This window comes from Rhineura floridana, chromosome 20 (genome assembly GCF_030035675.1).
Source record: "Rhineura floridana isolate rRhiFlo1 chromosome 20, rRhiFlo1.hap2, whole genome shotgun sequence".
NCBI classification, from domain to species: domain Eukaryota; kingdom Metazoa; phylum Chordata; class Lepidosauria; order Squamata; family Rhineuridae; genus Rhineura; species Rhineura floridana.
This window is the reverse complement of record NC_084499.1, coordinates 7,578,675-7,593,242: the sequence shown is the minus strand read 5'-3', so window position 1 is coordinate 7,593,242 and position 14,568 is coordinate 7,578,675. Positions and strand designations below refer to the sequence as shown.

The 14,568-nt window shown below is 43.3% G+C and overlaps 1 protein-coding gene across 2 annotated transcripts in view; it reads right to left on the bottom strand.

The window, feature by feature from the left end:
* COL27A1 (collagen type XXVII alpha 1 chain) overlaps nucleotides 1-14,568 on the bottom strand; it is a 376,750-nt gene that overhangs the window by 120,835 nt on the left and 241,347 nt on the right. For both annotated transcript variants that reach the window (XM_061603994.1, XM_061603995.1), the window contains exons 29-30: nucleotides 11,896-11,949; nucleotides 1,053-1,097 (exon numbers count right to left, since the gene is read on the bottom strand). In XM_061603994.1, the coding sequence (XP_061459978.1) occupies nucleotides 1,053-1,097; nucleotides 11,896-11,949 (99 nt within the window). The remainder of the gene's footprint in view (nucleotides 1-1,052; nucleotides 1,098-11,895; nucleotides 11,950-14,568) is intronic.

The following is a 14,568-nucleotide window of genomic DNA, read 5'->3' as shown; positions in this document are numbered from 1 at the left end:
GTGGTTGGGTGTCATGCAAAACACATCGCTGATGGGACCCCAGCCACCTGCCATTTTAATTTGCCTAGAGGCAACTTTGTGTCTTAGGCCTATACCCCCACCCCTATATTTTAAGTACCTAGTGCCTCCCAGAATATGCACATATTTTTATCACAAGTACATTTTGTGGTCCCTAGAAGCAGTCATTCTGATTTGTTTGTGGAGAGGTTAAATAATGTTGTGTCAAAGCAAGTAGCATCCCACATTTGCCCATCACTTTCCTTATAGCAAAAAGTCTAATCTTTCAGAGGAACCAAGTTTGTTGCAGAGACTCCCTAATCAGCTATAATTGCACAACCTGGATTGGCCGGTATGTGTCTGAATCCCATTCAAAAATAGCAACAGTCCAGAAGAGCCCCAAATAACAAGTGCTTGTCTCCAAATCCAGGCCTCATCTCCTCCTTTTCAATCCCCCTCCAGATTCTGATGAGCTGTCTGCTTCACCCCCCAGCTTCTTACAAGTTTATCCAAGTAAAAGTGTGTTCAGCTGACACTTGTGACATCACAGAGCACCTCTTTCAGAGCTGGTTTCAAAGTACAAAAACACTGATGAATTTTTTACAGGGAACGGGGATAATAATATGTTGCCAATCAGCACCGTGTACAGATGGATTATGCTGAAAACTGGCCGGATCATTTTCTCCCAAGTATGACCTTACAGGGAAGTTTGAATGTCTGTCTCAGTCGGAGGAGTACAGTTCCACTGTGGCATGACTACTCTGCTTAAGTTGTCTGTGTACCTTTCAAGCATTTAAGCCCAAGAAAATCAACAGGACTAAATCTGCTTTGGATTGTGGCCCATAAATTATTGTCAAATGCAGTGTGAAGTGAAATCATTTTGTTGCTATTGCTAATTTTCTTTTTCAGTGACAGTATAGTTCAGGGAGCTCCAGTAAAACTATGCCTGGGTTCTGTGAAGACTTTGCATACAGCCCAAATCCCATTTTGCAGAAATGCTAATAAAATTAATGTGCACGTCTCTTTCAGATCACTTCAAATGATAACTGACACACCTGCTGCCCATCTGGTCCCTGTTTCCCTGGATGCCCTGGAAGGCCCTGTTAAGAAAAAAAAGTGTGAAAACAGGGTTAACATTCTGCCATGATGATGATAATAATATCCTGCACTTCACCTTAAAGGAACCCAGTGTGGCACATCCACAAGCAATAAAACAATTAAAATATCTAAAAGGTAAAGGTGTCTCCACACTTGCAGTGCGAGTCGTTTCCGACTCTTAGGGTGACGTCTTGCGACGTTTACTAGGCAGACCGTATATATGGGGTGAGATTGCCAGTTCCTTCCCCAGCCTTTCTTTACCCCCCAGCATATGCCGGGTACTCATTTTACCGACCATGGATGGATGGAAGGCTGAGTGGATCTCGACCCCTTTTACCGGAGATTCGACTTCCTCCTTCCGTTGGAATCGAACTCCGGCCGTGAGGAGAGCTTTCGGCTGCGTTACCACTGCTTACCACTCTGCGCCACGGAGGATCTTTAAAATATCTAACACCACCTAAAAACAATTCCAATACCAATTCAGACTGGGATAAGGTTTCTACTTAAAAGGCTTGTTGAACGTCTTCAGCAAGCACCAAAAAGACAACAGAAATAGTGCCTGTCTGACATTTAATGGGAGGGAATTCCAAATGGTAAGTACCAGAACACTAAAGGCTTGATTCCTATATTGTGTCAGATGGACCTTCTAATAAGATGGTATCTGCAACAGGGCCTCACTTGTAGAGCATACTGACTGGTATATAAGGGGTGAGATGATCTTTCAGTGCTATATACATTCATGGTGACTTATGAGAGAACAGGCAAGTCTGTGCTCCCACGAGGCTTACCATCTAAAACAGACACAGGGAATCAGAAGAACAGGGAAATGGAGGCATGGGTAGGCAGTAACATGTGATTACTTCAAGTGCACATACTTTGGCTTGGTTACAATAGAGTCTAAAGAGATGGTCCAATGCTTCCTGAAAAATGTGTGTTTTGAGGACAAAGGAAACGAGGGGAGAGACGAATGCACAGAGGTGATTTGAGAGACAGTTCCTGGAGTAAGCGTCAGCAAGGGGAAATGGGCAGAGTTGTTTCCAGGAGCAGGAGGCCTCTGGTCAGCTGAGGGTGGTAGAGATTGATCAGCAAAGGTCATAAGAAAGGAAATGTCAGGAAACGAGGGCAGAGACAGGGAAGGGCTTTGAAGGTGAGAACAAGAAGCTTGCACCAAAGACGTTTAAATTTAAGGCTTAATTCTCACAAACAGCAAATGAAATTGTCAGCTTATGCCTGTCCCTAAACTACTTCAGCCTACAGGTGGGGGTGCTGATGTGATGGAATCTGGAGGGTTGGTCAACCTTCAGAGGTTTTGGACAACTCTCATCAGTCCCAGCCAACACAGCCAATGGTCAGAGATTATTAGAGTTGTACTCCAACAACATCACTACTCATACCATATACAAACGTTCCCTGTGCACAAGCATCTTGGAGAAGGCTAAGCTACAATTTTTGTCCTTCGCTTTCCTTTGTGGAGGGATTTTTAAAAATTGTACACAGGAGCATTCAACCATGTGAACCCCCCACCCAAACCTAGGAATGGACTCTAGCTCAGTAGTAGAGCACATGTTTTGCATACAAAAGATCCCAGGTTCAGTTCTTGGTAGTGCTGGAAAGGACTCCTGTCTGAAAGCCTAGAGAGCTGCTGCCAGCCAGTATCAACAATACTGTCCTAGATGGACCAATGGGGTGACTGGGTAGAAGGCAGCTTCCTATGGTAACTTCTACTTACAGTCTTGGATTCTACTACCCAGAAACAGATTTACCAGTTGTCTCCTGTAATTTGTGGAAAATAGGCCTAAATAACTCTGCTCCTTGGGCCCCTCATTTTTCCCCACTGTAGCAGAAGTGGCCTTTAGTTCATCTAGAAAGTGTGCAATATTCTTTCATTTGAAGTGAACTGATTGCCAAATATTCCTAAATACTGCCAAGCATTCTAGGGGGTGAGGGAGACACAAAATATTGAGGAGAGCAGAAGACCTGGAAAGGAGAGGAGAAACTGAACTGAATCCACTCTCATCCCTCTTTTCACCCACTTTTGCTTAATCCTAGCTATTTGATCTGATCCTAATGCCAAGGGATGGGTACAGATGTCACCATCTGTGCAATGATGAAAAGCCCTAGATTGTTCAGTCAAGCGGTGCCTGTGAAATCAATTGCACATAAAATCTCTTCAAATGAACCAGTTTATGCTTTATTTGGCTGCAAATAAAAAAGGCAGTCTTGGGAATTGCCTGAATCCATCATCATCGTCAGATTTATTAACTGCCCTTGACCATAAGGTCCCAGGGCGGGTCACAACAATGTAAAATACATTAAAAACAGTTTAAAATAAATCACAATCACAACTGAAGTGGGTTCCAAAATATAGATATCTCAAATGTCAAAGGTGAGGTTAAAGAGGTGCATCTTCAGCATATGACGAAAGCTGTATAGGGAAGGTGCCAGATGTACCTCTGTGGGGAGTTCCACAACTTAGGAGCTGCCACAGATAATGCTCTCTCCTGGGCCACCACCACCCCGAAATTCTGAGTGCCATAGAACTACTAAGAGGGCCCCCTCTGCTGATCTTAACACCCAAGAGGATGTGTAGGGAACGAGGAAGTCTTGCAGATACATGGGGCCTAAGTTGTGGAGGGCTTAAAACACTACCAAGAACACCTTGAATTGGGGTTGGAAACAAATTGGCAACAAATGCAGCCGTTTTAAAACGGGTTATATGAGTTCTAAAAGGAATGCATCCATCCTAAAGCATCTGCAGATTAATCAAATGTTCCATCACTGGGCACAACCGCAGGTACTCCTACTAAACTCCTTAATCATCTGGTAAATGCCAGTTTCATTAGTCATATGCATATAGCATATCTGTGTCTAAAGATCCTGACACAGACTTACTGAGATATTAAATCAGTAAGAGGTGGGCACTTGGGGCCAATAAGGTTTTATTGGACTCCAGATCTCATCAGCCCCAGCCAAGCATTCTGGCTAGGGATGATGGAAATTGGACCAAAAAGGTCTAGAGAGCCATGAGCTGTACCACAGATTACAGATGCTCCTCCATAACTGTATGGGGGATCCCTCCATAGAGAAAAATGTAAGTTTGGGAGAAGGCTTGTGACCTGGAATCTGAAGCTGGGCTTCCTGGTGAGCTATCTGGGACTGTGCGTGAGCATAAGAAGCGTCTTGCTGGATCAGTCCAGCATCCCCACAGTGGCCAACAAGATGCCTCTAGGAAGTTCACAAGCCAAACATGTTCAGTTATCAGAGTTCTCTTCTTACACAGCAGGAAACAGGGATGCCCAACATCAATCTTTATGGTACATAGGCAGTAAGAGGCTTCCTGATTGATTAAACCTTGCACGGAATCATAGAGTTTGAAGGGCCCTATAGGTCCATCGAGTCCAGCCCCTTGCTCTCCTTATACATACCTGGAGCTGGGCCTTCTAGCCTTGGCCTGGTCAACAGAACCAGAAACTCCTGCCTGCTCTTCCTTAAGCAAGATTGGCCCTCCAGAAGTTGCTGGAATACAGCTCCCATGATCCCTAAGCATTGGCCATGCTGGCTGGGACTGATGAGAGTTGGAGTCCAGCCACATCTGGAGTACCACACGTACTGTCAGGAGCTGGAGGGCAAGGAGGCAGAGGCAGAATGGACATGAAGAACTGTGAAGGTGAGAGATGACGGTGTGTGTGTGTGTTTGGCACACAAAGCTCTGAGCGGTGGCCTTTGCCTCCCTCCCCACCTCCCCTCTTTTACCAGCAGAGACAAGAGCCAAAAGCCTCCCCACAGCTGCAGCTTCGGGGTGAGCAAGGGGCAGGCAGAAGTTGCAGGAGCAAGCAGTCAGGGTCCAAGAGCAGCTGATTCCAGTTTTCTTTCCTGCCCCTCCTTTCTTCCTAATAACCAGGATGCATCTTCATCTTCTGAGGGAGGTACTCCCTGGAAGTTCTTTTGCGCAAATTACAAAATCCCCTTTCCCATGGCAAATACAGAGTTCCAAAAGGCACATTAAAAATGATTGTCTAGTTAACATGCAGTACAATATATACAGGTCTATTCAGAAGTAAGTCTCTTTATGTTTAATGGTGCTTACTCCCAGGTAAATCAAATTGGGTAGAGGATTTCACTAATTAGGCAAGATAAGGACTGGTTGAAGCCTTGAAGCTGTACTAATTTGGGGGGGGAGGAGAGAGAAAAATGACACTTTATAGTACAAAGATGCATCAATCTGGTTAAGGCAAGTAAAATCTGATGCCTATAATACAAGGACTAACCTGCAATCCAAGACATGTCTACTCAGAAGTACATTCCATTGGGTTTAATGGGACTTACTCCCAGGCGAGTGTGTACTTGAGTAACTGGAAGTAAGTCCCATTGAATCCAATAAAGATTACTTCTGAGTAGACATGTATTGGACTTAGGGTTGCCAGGTTCTTGGCCTGAGACTGATCCTGTATCTTTAGGAGAAGAGAAAGTCAGCCAAGTGCAGGTGTTCTTGCAACACTGTAATGGGAAAAACCACAAGGTGGAATTCTCCCTCCCCTCTGCACAACTTTTAAAGATACAGAAGACCTCTTGGTTGCCAGGCCCGGCCTTCTGACCTGGGGGTCTCATCTTTCAGCACTACCTCGTGTTCCATTTTGGATACTCTGTTCATAGGGTTTTCATGGTAAGAGATATTCAGAGGTGGTTTACCATTGCCTTCCTCTGAGTTTGGATGCACCTTAGTCTGGTGTCTCAGCTTTGACCATTCCGCCTTGGGTGCTCCTGCTAGGAGTCTAGCCTCTTGGTCTAGACTCCTGACGGCATTGCTCTCAGCTTCTTCAACGCTCTCAAACCCCCTCACCACGTTAAGGTGTGCATCCTAGAGGGAATTTGTCTAATGCTCTTTTAAAGCCATTCAAGTTGGTGCCCATCACTCCTTCTTGTGGTAGCAAATTCCATAGTTTCACTATATGCTGGGCAAGACTACATTTTTAATTGCAGGAGAAGTGATAACATTTATTCCGGTGGATTACTTTTGATATGTGCATTTTCTGTTTACATACGTTATGTCTCTTAAGTTCTTTTTTATTTATTTTAATAGTTTTATTTGTGTATTTTAATAATAAATACAATCTTACTCAAAAAAACCATAACTTTTCCCCTCCCCCCAGACATTCCATGTATATATATATATATACCATTCACAAAGAGGTAAGATATTTAACAAGTTATGTGTAAGTATTGTGGTGAATTGCAGGCTTTAGTTATTGTCATGTTCATTGACTCATCAGGTTACTCCAGAGATAGCCATGAGTTGATGGAGGTGTCCTAGACACGTTGCTTCTAATATGTTGAATAAAAGTGTACCAAGTTCCCTCAAAGTCATCTGTATTTTAGAGCCTTAAGTTGCTTAGAGAGTTTTTCCATAAGTGCAGTGGTCCATATTTTTTCATACCAAGCCTCCAGTGTCAGGGCAGCAGCTGTCTTCCAATTTTGAGTTAAGACCTGTCTGGCAGCTACCATAAAAAGGGTGAATAATTCTTTAAAATTCGTTACTCGTAATGAATTACTTCCAAGCTCTGGGCACTCTATTGTTCCTCACTTTGGCAAAAGAATGGCAAAGAGGATCCTCCTGGTAAAGTCAATAGATTTTTCTGTCATTGTTATCCTAACATCGCTGCTACTTCTTTAAACTGGATGGAACATTTGATTTTTTTTAGAAGATGGGATTCATTTGAATTGTATCATTATTTTATTCTTGTTTTGTCAATTGTCTCAAAGGTTTGGTAGCAGAAAGGCACAATACAAATCGTTTTTAAATAAATGCATAAAACAGACGTGTGATTGGGTAATTGTAGACTCTGGGCTTCATGGTCTTACAAGGGACCCCCCCTTTAAATGGGAATGTGTACTGTACTGTACTGTGCTCTATGTGGGGCTGCCCTGGAGGTTAGTCTGGCAATCCGGTCGACGATCTCTTTGTGAGCATCCATGTTGCAGAAACCAGGAACGGGATAATACTTAGATTTCCTCCTCTTCCAGCAATCCTTCTCCCACCTCTGCGCATCCAGATTCGCTCTTGATTTCAAACTCTAGAGCGTAGTCGGAGGGGGTGTAGATGGAGCTCTCGGGTGTTGGAGGGCCGCTGCCAAGTCCCACTCGCTTTCTGGAACTAGGGCCTTCTCCTGGATTGTCATCAGCAGCCAGTCGACGCTTGGATACTTTTGGAGTGCTGCTTCGATGTACTCCGTCACGGTCAAGGAAGCATAGCTCGACCTTTTCAAAAGCAGAATCTCCAGGAGGAGTTTGCCGAAGAACTGCCACCTCCTCTCCTCCCGCACCCACTCCTGCCAATGTTACAGCCAGAGATAGCAGGTCGCGTCCTCCAGCTGGTCCAGAGCCTCCCACAGCTTTCTCTGACCATACACGTCCATGGAGTCTGAAAATGCAGCAGTGCAACTGCTCACTGGTACAGGATATCGCCAATATGTTACCCTGTGTTGAAAGAATTGCACTGGCTGCCCAATAGCTACTGGGTTGAGTTCAAGGTGCTGGTTTTGGTGTATAAAGCCCTATAGAGCTTGGGACCAGGATATCTGAAAGATCGTCTTACCCCTCATATACCCAGTTGATCACTGCACTCTGCAGGTGAGAGCTTCCAGCAGATACCATCTCATCAGGAGGTCTGCTCCACACAACCTAGGAAGTGAACCTTTAGTGTTATGGCACCTACCCTTTGGAATTCCCTCCCCTTAAATATTAGACAGGCGCCATCTCTGTTATCTTTTCAGAGCCTATTGAAGACTTTCCTCTTTCAACAAGCCTTTTAAGTACAGACTTTATCCCAGTCTACATCTGTGTTGGAACTGTTTTTAGATTTTTTTAAAAAGATGTTTTAAAGATTTATTTTTAAAGATGTTTTTAGAGACTTTTTGTTTTTAAGATTTTATTTGGGGGGGGTTGTTACGCCGAGCTCTTTCTGGGAGGAAAGACAGGATATTTAATAAAAAATAATACTCAGAGTAGACCCATTGAAGGGAATGGACCGACTAACTTAGGACCATTAATTTTAATGGGTCTACTCTGAGGAACTTAGTTCGGTACAACCCTGTATTTCTGATCTGAAGGGTCCTGTGGAAAATCATGTTCTTTCATGTTTCTGGCTCCTCAGTTTGAGATTTCCCCTGATTTAAGGAGGATGCCAAAACCTGCAAGTGTCAGGTCAAGCCTGGAGATTTGGCAAACCTATTTTTGCCAGCCTTGGTGCATAAGCACTGGTCCAGGTTTTTGGCCAACTCCCCAGATCACAAGAGGTTGGTTGCCTTTAACTTCTAGTTTTTTCATGGGCATAGTCTTTCAGCCTCATGACCAGGACTACGCACAATGAGGGATGGTGGAGAAACTTGATTCAGTTTGTGTTTGAAGCTGAACCTATCAAATCCGGACTTCCAGAAACAACATGAGAACTGAAACTCAGCCATCCTTCCAAATTTGCGCTTCTCAGAATTTTGCAATGCAGTTCTCCAACCAATGGTTACAAACGTGCATCTATTAGGGGAAAGTGTGCATAAAAAGGAATGTAACAGTGAAACTAACATACAAAAATGCCCTATTTTAGGAGGAATTGCTTGCAAAAATGTGTACATGAATCAAAGCTGCACACAAAAATGTGTTTTTTGGAAGAAATTCGCGCTAAAATGCTGAAGAATTTTCATGAGGATTTAAAAAGCAACTCACACAAATTGGTGCAGAAGTGTGGAGAACTGAACTTAAGAATGAGAAACTAAGAGAACCAACACAGATCCTTCCATCCCTACTCATAATCAGTTACCCATCAGAAGTTATATTCATTGTCCAAATATAGCACCACATATAAACCGCATGTGATCCAGTATGGTGTAGTGGTTACAGTGTCAGACTAGGACTTAGGAGACCAGGGTTCAAATCCCCTCTCAGTCATGAAGCTCCTGGGGTGACCCTGTCTCATCGTAACCTACCTCACAAAGTTGCTGTGAGGATAGAATGGAGAGGGCGAAGAACCTTGAAAGTCACCTTGGAGAAAAAGTGGGATATAAATGTAATCATACACAGCATAAAAAAGTGCTCTGAAATATTTGAAGTAGCGATGGGTGAACCCCCTTCAGCCTCATTCCGAATTGGGTCAGAATCTTCAAATTTGCTTGGAAGACTCTTAGAAGACTCTTAGAAAATGCTTGTCTGTCTGAGCTGTGGTAAAGTGTCCACGACTTCATTGAGAACACAAACATACATTCTGAGCAACAGAAAAAGAATTTATCTGAGAAATGAAGCTCAAATTTTTATTCTTCTGAGCATTAAGAGCTGGACAAATTCATATTCTGAACTATGTAATTATGCACTTTGACAAATTATACAGCCATGAGAGTGGCTGTATAATATAGCTACCACCGATTTTTTACATTCCGCAATGTTAAATTGAAAATACCCCCATGCTGCTGCTTCCCATAAGCTCATTTCAAAACAAAACCTTACAATACTTATAGTCCTGAACTCAGAAATGCTTGCTGAACAACCCTCTAAGTTTTCATGGCTATACACAAAACACTCAGAGAGAATCGAGAGTTCAAACTGTAAAACAAGAGAAAAAAATCCAGACTCCTGTTGGACTTTTTCTTTCAGTGTTCTCATAATTTGTTGAAATTAATTAAAAATCAACCATGTTCACAGAGTACCTGTAAACCTATTCCTGACCTTACCCCATGCTCCTGATCTTCATCTTCTGCAGTTTAAAAGTTTTAAAAAATGCCTTGCTGATTTTTAATTAATTTAAGAAATTTAACATTGGAGTCTATGATAGCACAGGCATGCTCAGTAAGAACCAATGGTCAGGGTTCTAAAAGCCAGACTCACAGCTGTTTGGCTTGGCTAATCAGGGGGCCACACCCACCCCAGATATTTATTCCATTTTAAACAGTCATAGCTTCTCCCAAATAATTCTGGGAAGTGTAGTTTGTGAAGGGTGCTGAGACTTGTTAGGAGACTCCTATTCCCAACAGAGCTGCAGTGGGCAGAGTGGTTTAACAGTCAGCCCCTCTACTGGGGATTGTAGCTCTATGAGAGGAATAGGGCATCTCCTAGCAACTCTCAGCACCCTTCACAAACTACACTTCCCAGGATTCTTTGGGGGATGCCATGACTGTTTAAAGTGGAATAAATGTCTGGTGTGGATGTGGCCAGTGACAGCTTTAGTTTAAATTTGGTTGGGACGCTACATGTCCCTGCTGTAGAATAAAAAGGTAGGGAAAACCCTGAAAAACAACGATACTGTTCACAATGTTTTCCTTTTGGAAAGGAAAGGGGCTTTTCCTCTGCTCAGTGCCTGCCCACCCAATCTCCCCCCTCCCTCCTGTCCCCTTCCCCTTCCTCCCCTTTTCTCCCCCTCCCCCTCCCCCAGGTCAGTTTCACCTATCTTAAGCATGATTGTACAGGAAAAAAACCCATTGAATTCAAAAAGCATGCAAATGATCAAACTTGCCCTCCCTCCCTCCTCCCTTCTATCCCATCCCTCTTGCCCCTTCTCTCCCCCTTCCTTTGCTCCTCCCACCCCTCTTCCCTCCCCTTCCAATCCCCTCCCCTCTCCCTCCCCTCCCACCTTCTCCTCCGCCATGGTCAGTTTTGTCTAACAAAGCATGATTACACAGTAGAAAATCCCATTGAACTCAATAAGGATGTAAATAATCAGATGTGCTTTTCCCTTCCTCCTTCCCCCTCCCCTCCCTGCCTCCTCCCTTCTTCCTTCTCCTCTGCCCACTCCAGCCCTCCCTCCCTCAACTCCTCCTCCTCCGTGATCAGTTTCATGTATCCTAAGCATGACTGCAGGGGAGTAAATCCCATTGAACTCAATATTATTTATTTATTTATTACACTTTTATACCGCCCCATAGCCGAAGCGCTCTGGGCGGTTTACAACATAAAAGCAATATACCATCATGCAAATGATCACGCTCAGCAAACTTGCACAGAATCCCATTTCTTATCTCCTGGATTAAAAAGAAGCACATGTTACCAAATTCTTCCAAGCTACACAGGATGTGGATTGGACTGTGAAATTGTGTCTGCATTTTTACAAATTTGTGGGGCAGTACAATGCCTCAGAGAGGAGGTCAGGTCTCCTGTTCCCCTAGTGCATTCACTATAGCTTGCCCAATTTCCCTGCTTTTTAAAGTTTGATAGAAATATGTTGGCTATAGGTATATTCTTAAACCGCAAGGACTTTTTGCCTGTTAGTGAATATTAGTGAAGTATCGAACAGTAGGGAGTGCTTTTCAGTATCTTTTCAGTATCTGTAAGCTATATTTCTTTCACCACTGAAATGGAAATGGACTGCCTTCAAGTCAATTCTGACTTATGGTGCCCCTAGGAATAGGGTTTTCATAGTAAGCGGTATTCAGAGGTGGTTTACCATTGCCTTCGTCTGAGGCTGAGAGGCAGTGACTGGCCCAAGGTCACCCACTGCGCTTCAAGGCTGTGTGGGGATTTGATCCCTGGTCTCCCATGTCATACTTCAACACCTTAACCACTACACCACACTGGTTTTCACCACTAAGGAACCATTAATATTAGCAGGCAGAACCTGAGATCTTACAACTCATAATGCATGTCATGAACTGAATGAGTCACACAAATCCAACTAAACCTGGCTGAATATCTGCCTTGCATAGATATAAGACATTTAAAGAAAAAAATGCCTGCTTTCTGTTATTCCACACTGCAATGGACAAAGTTCAGAGTTTGCACAAGAACAATCTGATCATAACTAGAGCTATGGGGGGGAGGGCTCACCTTGGCACCTCGTGATCCTGGTTCACCCACTGGTCCATCAGAACCTCGAGCACCCTGGGGGAAAAAAACCACAAACACACATGAACATACTGTATATAAATATACAATAAAAAGGGGGGAGGGAGAAGAGTAAATATGTACAGTACATGAGGAATGAACAGCAGGTGTCTCCCTCATGCTACGAATGATAGAAGCAGTCTAACCCTTCAATTGGACATCTTAAAGGAGAGGAGGGCTTAGGAGCATTAAAATATGCTTGTTGCAAGAATCTTTCAAAATGACTTTTATATATTTTATATTATATTATTATATAATTATATAATATATATATATTATATTATTTATATTATACTTTATATAAGGTCAACTCCCCTATGAGGAAAGGTTGCAGCAATTGAGGCTTTTCAGTTTAGAGAACAGGCAAGTAAGAGGCGACATGAGACAAGTTAATAAAATTATGCACGGCATGGAGAGAATGGAGAGAAGTTTTCTTCCTCTCTCATAACATTAGAACTTGTGGACATCCAATGAAACTGAATGCTCGAAGATTCAGGACGAATAAAAGAAAGTATTTCTTCACACAGCACCTAGTTAAGCTGCAGAGGGCCTTTAAAGAGGATTAAACAAATTCACGGAGGTTAACAGTATCAGAGCCTAATAGACAAAATGCCTGTGCTCTGCCTCCACAGTCTGAGGCAGTTGCTTCTGAATACCATTTGGTAGAAACCGTGGGGGGTGGGGGAGTGCCCTTCTGCTCAGGTCCTCCATGTGGGCTTCCTACAGGCATCTCTGGCTGGCCTCTGTGATCACAGGATGCTAGAGTAGATGGGCCTCTGGCTTGTCCCAGCATTTTCTTCTTATGTTCTCCTCCAGATAACCATCATCCTGGTTTGCTTACACAAAGCTTATAGAGTGGCTAGATTGTATCTGGTCTTAATGGAGCATTAGGCAGTGGTGTGCTGGTAAATGTTTAACAACTGGCTCTCCGGGGGGGAAAAGTATGCATATATACGTACATAAGTTTATTATAAATTTTACTGATATAAAGGATGTGTAGCACACAATTTACAAATTATAATAAAATATACAATACTCTTTATTGTAAATTCCATATGGCCAATTGATTCTCACAGAACGCTTTCGTTGATTTTTGCCGAACTCTTGTATCCATAGCCAATCTATGGTTGCAATTCAACCGTGATTGGGAGTTGCATCCCAATCCGCTAACTCTTTTCTCAATAAATTTATTGTCATTAAATCTGATATATGATCTACTGTGAAACTATTTTTCACCCTCGTACAAATTATATTCATTAAAATGAAACCTCTTTCAGCTTCAGCACTACTGATGCAATAGTGCTAACTATCTTTTTAGCTTTTTGTATAGTTGCAGGGATTGGAACATTGTTTGATTCTACATTATTATCTACAAAATCCCCAAAATCGTTCAAATCAATTCAATGTTTTAAAATTTCACTTAAATGATACTTTTCCCCCCATTTTTTAAATCTTGAATTTTAGTATGGGCTTCAGAAACACAGTCTTACTTAACACAGTCTTAGCTTGGACTGTAGTTTTCTGCTCCATACTGATATAATTCACACATTGCATTTTCCAGCCACACAATAATTTCAGTCACAGAATAATTCTCTCAAGCAAATCCATGACTGAATGTTTGGAGAGAACGATACAAAATGCTGGCTCCTACAAACTGTATATTGCAAAAGTGATCCCCTTAAAAGGAATCATCAGCTGAGTGCTGTCCCAGGAGGTTGTTCCAGGTGGTCCGAAGCCTGGTCGGTCCAGTTGCTCTGGAACCCTTGGAACAGTCTAAGGCCTCCTGTGACAAATTGGCAAAGCACTTTGCTGATAAAATCGAACACCTGAGGAGCTCAATTCCGTGCGCCGTGGATACAGTGAGTGAGCTAGAGTTAACCAGTTGCAAACCGGTCAAATGGGATCGATTTCGGCCTCTTCCTGCTGAGGATGTGGACAAGGTGCTCTCATCTGTAAGGCCTACCACCTGTCTAAATGATCCTTGCCCATCGTGGCTCCTTATGAGCTGCAAAGAGAGATTGGGTGAGGGGATCAAGGCAATGGTTAATGCATCCTTGCAAGAGGGTGTTATGCCACTAGCCCTCAAGGAGGCTATTATTAAACCCATCTTAAAGAAGTCCTCCTTGGATCCCCAGATCTTAAACAACTTCCGCCCAATTTCGAACTTACAATTCTTGGGCAAGGTCATTGAGAGAGTGGTGGCAAATCAGTTGCAGACACACCTGGATGAAACGGATTATCTAGATCCATACCAATCGGGTTTCAGGACTGGACATGGAACTGAAACAGCCTTGGTCGCTCTGGTTGATGATATGAGGAGGGCACTGGATAGGGGAGAATTCACCTTCCTTGTCCTCCTGGATCTCTCAGCGGCTTTTGATACCGTCGACCACGGTATCCTTTTAGATCGCCTGGAGAGTTTGGGATTGCGAGGCACGGTTTTACGGTGGTTCCAATCCTTTCTCTCTGATAGGCGCCAACAGGTAGCATTGGGTGATGAGGTTTCAGACCCTTGGCCTCTCAATTGTGGTGTGCCACAGGGTTCTATCTTCTCTCCCATGCTATTTAACATCTATGTAAAGCCGCTGGGAGAGATCATCAGGAGATTTGGGCTGC